The sequence below is a fragment of the Leptonychotes weddellii genome, chromosome 9, assembly GCF_054177405.1.
Source record: "Leptonychotes weddellii isolate Sample4059 chromosome 9, ASM5417740v2, whole genome shotgun sequence".
NCBI lineage: Eukaryota > Metazoa > Chordata > Mammalia > Carnivora > Phocidae > Leptonychotes > Leptonychotes weddellii.
In genome coordinates this window covers 13235874-13245021 of record NC_138377.1, presented here as the reverse complement: position 1 = coordinate 13245021, position 9148 = coordinate 13235874, and the positions used below count along the sequence as shown (strand labels likewise).

Below are 9148 nucleotides of genomic sequence, written 5' to 3'. Positions count from 1 at the left end.
CTAAGATCAAATTACATTTTGAAAAATAGCAATATAAAATAAGGAAAAAGATCTTGTCTCATTCAGTGGTCCATTAATTTCAAGTGATTTCTAATAAACTTCTAGGACAGTCTCCCAGCACTTATGATCGCATATGACCTATGACATTTGCATTCTTCTAAAAAAATGAGTGACTGAGCTTCTATCCCTCATTCATTTGTTCAGATTTTCTCAGCTGATGAGTGAGCAGGTTGAAACGGAAAGCCAGTCATCATTAATTCCATCAACCTACCCCCCAAATTGAGGCCAGATTCATGGTCTGGTTAACCCAGATAACCCGACCTTCTGAATTTCTTTGGCATAGACTTGCTCCTAGGAGTGAATACTGTAGATTTTTTTCCCCACAAGTTTTTAGAGTGTGACTTTAAAATACACATGCACACTTAAAATGCCCATCGTGTGGACATTTGACAACTTCTGCAGAGTACTGATATTTTTACACAGCTTAAAAACCAACCAGCTCGGTTAAAATTGTAGATTGATTACAGCAGCATCGTGTTCTCCTATAGTGAGTGTGGAGACGCTATATTCTAAGTTCAAAGCCAGGGATTTTAGAGATTTTAAAAGTCTTTTTCTATGACACGCCACAAAACTAAAGAAATAACTAAAGAATAATGATCGAGATTTATACAGCTAGTAATTTTCAGAAGTCAACATCCACACTGTTAGTTCCAGCTAGAAGTTCGAAGACAATTATTCCTTTCTTGTCATCCATCGGTACTTATCGATACTACTGAAGCATAATTTAAAATAAGTGGCTACTACCCCTTAATCCATCAACATATTGGGAAAAGTTTATGTTTACTCTAGATTTTTGAAAACTATGTTAATTTCCCAAATATGAGGGGTAATTTAAACATTTTGGAAACATGATGTGTAGCCAGACTGTACGTTCTGTACGTGTGACCTAGATACCCTCTGCGTGGGAACATTTGCCTTGGGCCTGCAAGGTACTGCGGACCTTGAACCTCCTTCTTGGCCCATCCCCTGCTTCCCATGTGATGCCAGTGCCAGGAAAGGGAGGGTAGTTCAGGGGCGACAGGAAAGGTAAGGGAGTTAGTGCCAATTCACCCTCCTTCACCCCGCCCTGCCTCACGGCTGCTTTCAGAGGAGGCATCCCCGCTCACGTCATCCCACGTCCCGATCCGTCCCCTGGCCTTCCTGAGCCGTTTCTGTAACACATGATGGGATCTCCCCTGATGCGGAGTTCTCTCAGCAAACGCTGATCTAGTTGACCAACTGCTTGCTGAGCCTCAGTCCCTCCCACCAGGCAGAGAATTCGTTCTCCCACCTCACCACCAGGGTGCAGCAGAGAGAACATTGGCGTATTTTCCAGAGTTCAGATTACCGCGACTTGGTTCTATACCAAACAAGCTTTGGGAGGACAAACCAGGAGCGTTAACACCCACTTGGAATACTGTTTACACGGGGAAGTATTACTGTTTTTCTCAATAATTCCACACACATACATATGAACTTTTAGAGCATAATTTTTATTTGGGAACTGCCTGTAATATACAGAAAACTATGCCACTTTAACCACCCCAGAACCCCTTCAACAGTTTCCTAAAATCCTCTATCCACTCATCCCCAACACATGCAAATTTTAAATAACTGGACTTTCGGATTTTTCCTCATTTCTCTATAATTGTAGATACTGGAACGTGAAAAACTCATGTTCTTTTGAGAAATGTTTTTCCAGGCAAATTCCTAATGTACCTATTCCTCTATTTTTGAAATGTCTCTCAGCTCAGTAAAGAGCCCCCTCCAATTTAGATCTCTTTTTTAAAATAAACTTTAAACTGGGGGAAAAAAGATAGTTTTAGCTTGCTCCACATGAAATCTTGATGGGAAACAAGTTCCCTAAATTTATATCCTAAAGAGTTCCTTTAAAAAGTCCGATTTTAGGGGCACCTGACTGGCTCAGTCAAAGGAGCATGTGACTCCAGATCTCGGGGTCATGAATTTGAACCCCATGTTGGGTGCAGAGATTGCTTAAAATGAATAAATAAATTAAAACTTTAAAAGTCTGTTTTTAAAAACAATTTACAACAAACAGCAATTCTTGCTTCCATTTGTTCATGCAAATTTCAAACCTGTTCCTACAGTGCAGCTGACCTCCAGTTGTACATTTTAAAACATGAGGTTTTATATTATATATATAGTATATACATATATATCTTCTAAATGTTGTGAATATTAACATATAAACCCATCCTAAAGGGGTTGTTTTCTTCTGATGATGAAAGCTTCACAGAAAAGTTGGCCTTGATTGCTGTCATCCCTCAGTCCTCCCCACTGACACACTCTTCCTCTGTGTTTCTGCCTAGACCTTGCTCTTTCTGGAAGCTTCAAAGGAAGGACAGGTCCGTCCACCTTCTGTCTTATTTCTGCCAAAGGGTTTTCAAGGCTAAATACTAGGGTTTTCAGAATACTTCACAGTAGGTGTTCCAGAGGGAAGTAATTAATAATGACTGCACTTAACATTCTAAATGAACATTTTTCTGTGCTCAAAACTCTCAGCTAGAATATTTCATCAAAAGACCCCACTAATCAGGAAGACTGATGCCAGAGATGCCAAAATCAATCCATTGGAAAACAGTGGTTTGTAACCTACTTTTTGTGAAAATGTACATTTTGGTAATTTTGCTATGAAATTTAGAATCTCAAGGAACTAAAAAGACACTGAGATAGTGAAGCATTGTATAACTTTGGCAGACAGCAACATTCTCCATTCGGTGGTGGTAAACCTATGAAGCCTAAATGTTGTACAGTTTGCTCTTGAAAATCACATTGAATTTCAAAGTCCAGTAATGTCGATTTTTATTCAGAAATACTTTCATATTCACTAACTGAAAAAGTTTAAATATTCAAAAGGGACAAAAAAATTACATGGGTCTTAGAAGCTGGTCAAACATGCGACATTTTAAGAATGACATTTAAATAGTGTAATTTAGCCCTCAGAAGTAATCTACTTATAATTATTACAACTGGAACACAAATATACCATATATTACTCTTTAGATTTTTGTTTTACAGTATGTTCTTGTCAATGGAACACTTCAAAATGTTTAAACCTGACAGAAAAGCATTTTTTAAAAAACGTACCATGGAAGGAAAAAAACAAAACAAAACACTGAAAACTCTCCCATCCTTTATTCGGTGTGGAGATGGGAAATATGATCATAAAAATCCTTAACCCATTCTTCTGGGAGCTCTTTCTCAATATTTACACTTGGGTCTACTGTTATTTAAACAGGACTCTTAAAACAATTTCAGGTTTAAAATTAACATCTTGTCCCTAAGTGAGCAATGTGCCCACTTCCAGTAGTCGTTTTCATTACTATCTCCTGAATGACCCTCTTAAGGGTTGGTTTCTGGGTAACCCAGAGATAGGCAGATCCACACCGTATGAAGCAAATCCTGTCTCCCAGCTGACAACACACACTCAGTGGTCACGTTCAACAGTGAGTTAAACTGCCTTCCGAGTGAACGTGGGAATCAGAACCATCCCTTGGACACTGTCATTCGGGGAATAGCCCTGGATGTGGCATTTTGGAAGCTCTGCATTTTAGAGAAGCAGCCTCAGAAGGAAAAATGAGATGGCTCCTCAGTGAAACATAGCCAGTAAGTCCTTACCTACTCAAGTCCCTCGTAGCCCTGACCCAAAGGCCACCCTCTCCCTCTCGAGCTCAGCCACCGGGATGCGATCGGTGCACCGGAACAGGGTGGGGGGCGGGGAGGAACCAAGAAGCTAACACTGACCTCAGGGGTGAAGTTAGGGGATCAGGGAGCTAGAACCCCAGCACCTCGTGAACAGCACAGCGATCTCTGGGGGCCCCACAAGTAGTCTGGGCTGCAGTTTTGGGAAATGAGGTGAAACTATTACTAACTCTTCCCTTCTTCCAATCAGAAGAAAATAAAGCCTCTTCAAGGCTTCTTTTCATGGTAATATAAACCTGACTTTATTAGAAAAGAATAGAGGTTTAGGTATAAGAACTCTAAGGAAACAAAGTGAGTCACGGAGAGTGACGAGAACTTCCCGGGGGTACCTCCCCTCTGGGGGCTCAGCCGCCACCCCCCGGGTCCCCTCTCTCCATCCCAGCCTCTCAGTCTGAGCAGAGTTAATACTGTACTTCTGTCAAAGGCATCCTGCGTTTGCCATCTTGCATTTCCACTGCACTTACTCTCGCCCTGACCACCCCACATACACTTAGCCCTTATCTCTTCCAAACATTTCTGGATACTCACTGTTACCGTCTCATCTATCAAGCAACACATATACTAAAATTCAGATTTGTCTTTAACAACAAAGTGCTTAAAACCAACTTATGCAATTGTTTTTCACTCCAGTTTCTACCAATAAGATCAAATTCGTTGAGGTTTACAAATAATACTGAAAAAAAATAGTGACTCTGAGTATTGTCTCACATTTCCAATAATGTGCCTTCATTCCCAACTTTCTCTTACAGTAACTCATTCATTTCAGTACCTTAATGAGCTGAACTCTTGTTTGGAAAATAGAAAAGGTACAAATATATAGAATATTTTAGGATAAAAAATTTTCTGAATATAAAAATGCTTCTGTGTTTCAAAATAACACTTTTAGATTCTTCTTGTAGTTCTGGGTTTGGTAACTAAGCTGTTAAGGTTTTTTAAAAATAACAAGAGACAGTAGCATGGTTTTAAATACAAACTTACATAGGAACCTATCACACCTGTGGACCATCCCCTTGGAAAGTTCAGTTTCTCAACAAGAAAACCCCAAATACTTTAGCCATAAAATAAAATTCCAAGATGTCCAAGATAGAAATCGATACGCCTTATTGATTGCCAGAGCTGCCCGGCACAGCTTCGGTACAACAGAGAACTGTCTGGAAAACAACCTCTACAAAGTGTGCAAGTGCTGCAAATCGGAGAGATGGGAGGGGGCCAGGCCCTGGGGACCGCGCGCGTCTCCTTCAGCCCTTCCCCGGCCCTGTGCTCTGCACGGCTCCCTGCCTGCGCCGCTGTCCAGGCGCCACTCGTGGCCGCGAGGAGGCACGAGTCAGGCGAGCGCTCTTGTCAGCTGTCAACGCGTCACACCATCGGGTCCCCATCACGAGCCGTGGATGCTTATATGAGCCTCGAGCTCTTCAGGAACTGAATGAGAACTCGGTACACGAACGTGTACTGGCAGAGGGTCTGCACCATCATCATCCTCTGCTGCCGCAGCATGTCCAGCACCCGGGGGATGTCCAGCACCTGGAGGGAGAGACGGCGATGAGCGGGACGCAGTGCCCCGCAGAGAGGGGAGCAGTCCCAGCAGAGCTCCGGTCAAGACAAAGACACTTGCCTACCTTAGCATCTTCTAGAAGAAGCCTCCGGGGAACTTGTTCAGAGAGAACTGGTAGGCCACCAGTTCCTTTCTTCCCCAGCCTCGTGCCCGGCCCGCTTCTCCCCCCGACCAACAAGGATCTCGTACCTCATTGTGTTCCAGACAGGCGATCATGATCTCCGACAAAATGACGACGCCAGTCCTTCCCACCCCAGCACTGCAATGGACCAGCAACGGAGGGTTGGGGCTTCTTGGTTCACTGGTACTATTTGTATGGCGTCGAACAGACTGGATCTCCTCAAGGTATGCTGTGGAGTATCAATGAAACAGAAGATTATGCAGGGATTAAGGCCCATCAAAGTGATAATTTCCAGATTATCATCACTGATTGGAAGGTCTCTGGATAAAGAGCCCTGGGTGCCAATTAACCACCCCCAACCGCTAACCAACAGTGTGACCATCACTGCCTCCACCCCCCTACAAAATGAGGTGGAGGAGACAGTCTCTAAGGGTCCTTCTACTCTCCACCAAACCATACTTTAAAAACTTTTTTCTGTTAAGCCTCCTCTAAACACTTAAAGCCTTTACTTTAAAGCAAGTCCAGCGGCGCCTGGGTGGCTCAAGTCGGTTGAGCGTCTGCCTTCGGCTCGGCTCATGATCCCGGGGTCCTGGGATCGAGCCCCGGATTGGGCTCCCTGCTCGGCGGGGAGCCTCCTTCTCCCTCTGCCTCTGCCGTGCCCCCCCAGCTCACGCTCTCAATCTCTCTCCCTCAAATAAATGAATAAAATCTTAAGAAAAAATAAATAAATAAAGCAAGTCCAAAGCTTCTATGAGACATCATACAGGCAATATTTTCAGGAGCCCAGGTCTTCCTCCGTGTGGATGATTTAAGCAGAGGCTGTGCTGGTACGAAGGCACTTACATAAGAAGCCCGTGAGGCCCTCGGGACAGCCGTGCTCGGGCCAGTCTGTGTACTGGAGATGCCAGACAGTCCTCTCCTGCCCCGTGAGCAGGTGCTTCAGCTTCAAGCCCGTGGTGGCGTAGCAGCCGGAGTCGGTGCGGAACCGCGTTGTGATCTTAAACCTCCCGTAGGTGACGGTGTTGTGCCGGGAACCCAGCCGCGGCCAGTACCTGAAGCTCTTCTCCCTTCCGCCCTCCTGTGAAGGACGCGTGCGGTCAGAACACACCACCAGACCCAGCCGCGGAGGCCCCTTCATACAGAGCGCCCGTCCGAAATGCCGGACCCCAACCCCACCCTGGCCCTCCTCCTTTAAAGGTCAGGAGCCCCCAGGACCAACACGAACTGTTCTCAGGCCGAGAAAAGCAGTTAAGGGAAATGAGCACTTACCTCTTCTGCGGTCACCATTGCTATGATGGCAATTCCCTGTTCCCACACCATCTGCCAAAAGTCCTGACAGGTACCCGGTAGTGGCCCCTGCGTGGCAATGTAATCCCACTCAATTCCACTGACAGAGACCTGCAATCAGAAAAGAGTTTTAAAAAAATCAATGTGCGGGGCATCTGGATGGCTCAGTGGGTTGAGCGTCTGACTCTTGATTTCGGCTCAGGTCATGATCTCAGGGTCGTGAGATCGAGCCCCATGTTGGGGGCCGCGCTCAGTGGGGAGTCTGCTGGGGATTCTCTCTCTCTCCTTCTGCCCCTCCTCCCCCGCTCTCTCTAAATACTTTAAATATTAATTATTAATTAATGTGTATGTGTATATACGTATGTATGTATGCACGTATGCGCATTTGTTTACAGCAGTACTAAAAGATGAACTGAATTATTCAGAATAGAGTTTTCTCTTATCCTTTTTCCTTGTTAATACAATTCCCATTACTACCTATTTATAAACTTACACACTCTGAATTCACATAATATCTATGTGACCTGGGACAATTTGCTTAACCTCTTTGACTCTCTGCTCTCATCTGTAAAATAAAAATGTCATGTACCCTCATAGGGCTGTCGGCAGAATTAAATGAGGCAATGTATGTGGTGCCTGTATGTAATAGGTTCTCAATAAATAGTTCTTATTGCTGTTGTTATGATTCTTTTTCTTATAAAAATAGTATCAACATAAGAGTATTGCTAAATTTCAAACCCAGTTTCCCCTCATGAAGTATTAAACACACTGGGAGAAGTAGGAACAAGTAAGCCAAAACCGAGGTTAAATACCAGATTTCTAGGGCAGAAAAAATATTCCTGCTTAAAGTGGTCTCACCTCTGACCTTGAGTCAAGATCACCCCCCGGAACGGATACTAAGTTTCCACCTGAGGCTGCACCTCCTTGAGAAGAGGCTAAGGTAGCAGAGCGGTCGGTCACTGGATCTGTAGTCAGGAGATCTGGGGTAAAGCCCACGCCTGCTGACATTTGGGGACCACAGTGGCTGCTTCCCAAGGGCCCCACAGCCACATCCAAGGCTGTCAGCCCGGAGTCTCGGCTGCATCCCCTCACTGACGGCAGGCTCACTCAGCGGCCAGCGCCGGGGGCTAGCAGCGAACAAGGGGGAGGGCTCTGTGGACAGGCCTGAGAGGAAGGTGTCAGCGCTTTATTCAGAGGAAAGCACAAGGAGGCCCCACGCTGGTAAGCAGTAGGTCTAGGAGTTCTGAGGCTCAGCCGCCTTGCACTGGTCTTCAGCTGGCCCCTGAAGATTCTGCAATACCCACATAGGACGACGACTTTATTCAGTTCTCATCCACCCCGTCATGAGACTGGATGAGTTATTCCACCGAAATGCTCGGTTTTTAAATAAATTATACCCATATTAAAAAGCGCATGCACAGATTCCCCAAGACCGCCAAGGGCACCCACGTTTGCAGGAAGACTGCCAGGTCTCTGGAAACCCCAAGCGTGAACCCGCACTCATCAAATACCACTCGCAAACGAAATAGAATGTGGGAAAGAAGAAAAACTCCTGACCGTGGATACTTCCTCATTCACTCCCAATAAGGAAGCTTCTCCTTCCCAAAATGAACGCACTGGGTCTCCAGCCAGCACACACAAAAGGTACAATGCTGCAGAAAGACAAACCACCTGTCTCCTCACCTCCCAGTTGGGGATCAGCATCACCTTTTCCCATCTCACTGGGTGTAACATTACCCCAGTTAAATGGCATGACACTGTCTCCAAGGAAAAAGGGGTACCGCTTCTCCAAAGAACAAAACGGTGCTGAGAAGTGATCACAGGGAAAAAGCAAAAAGAAGACGTCACCATCCTAAGGAAAAGCTTCGGTGAACACCATTAAAAAACCCAGACGGGGCGCCTGGGTGGCTCAGTCGGTTAAGTGTCCCACTCTTGGTTGTGGCTCAGGTCAGGATCTCAGGGTCGTGGGATGGAGGCCCTGTGTCGGGCTCCGCGCTGAGCTGGGAGTCTGCTCTGGACTCTCTCCCTCTCCCTTGCCCCTCCCCTGCTCGCTCTCTAAAATAAACAAACCAACCAACCCAGACCCCTTTGTCACGTAAGAATCAATGCAGGTATGTGATAACAGAAAACTAGCAATTCTGCCGTTCTGGAGAGAATTTATGCCAGAAAGAGATCTTCAGATTTAGAAGAACAAAGGCTTAACTAAGGCCAGGCAGAAGAGTGCTCCCTGAGTCCTGGCCACAGTGCTGGGGGCAGAGGGGCTTAGCACGTGGGAGGGGAAGGCGGCTTCGGCTCTGCTGGTCAACACCTCCTACCCAGCCGCGGCGTACGGGAACGTGAGTTCTCACAAAGGCCCCAACTAGGCTGTGTTTACACTGCAGACAAGAATACAGTTCTTGGGCGCCTGGGTGGCTCAGTTGGTTAAG

The 9148-nt window shown here is 45.7% G+C and overlaps 1 protein-coding gene across 1 annotated transcript in view; it reads right to left on the bottom strand.

Annotated features, from left to right (window-relative positions):
* Window positions 1–1513: 1513 nt before the first annotated feature.
* The window catches only part of PTPN21 (protein tyrosine phosphatase non-receptor type 21), a 74019-nt gene continuing 66384 nt past the window's right edge, over window positions 1514–9148 (bottom strand). The window contains exons 15-20 of the mRNA XM_081829741.1: window positions 8406–8528; window positions 7581–7702; window positions 6705–6833; window positions 6279–6513; window positions 5504–5664; window positions 1514–5283 (exon numbers count right to left, since the gene is read on the bottom strand). Of these exons, the coding sequence (XP_081685867.1) occupies window positions 5155–5283; window positions 5504–5664; window positions 6279–6513; window positions 6705–6833; window positions 7581–7702; window positions 8406–8528 (899 nt within the window). The 3' untranslated portion in view covers window positions 1514–5154. The remainder of the gene's footprint in view (window positions 5284–5503; window positions 5665–6278; window positions 6514–6704; window positions 6834–7580; window positions 7703–8405; window positions 8529–9148) is intronic.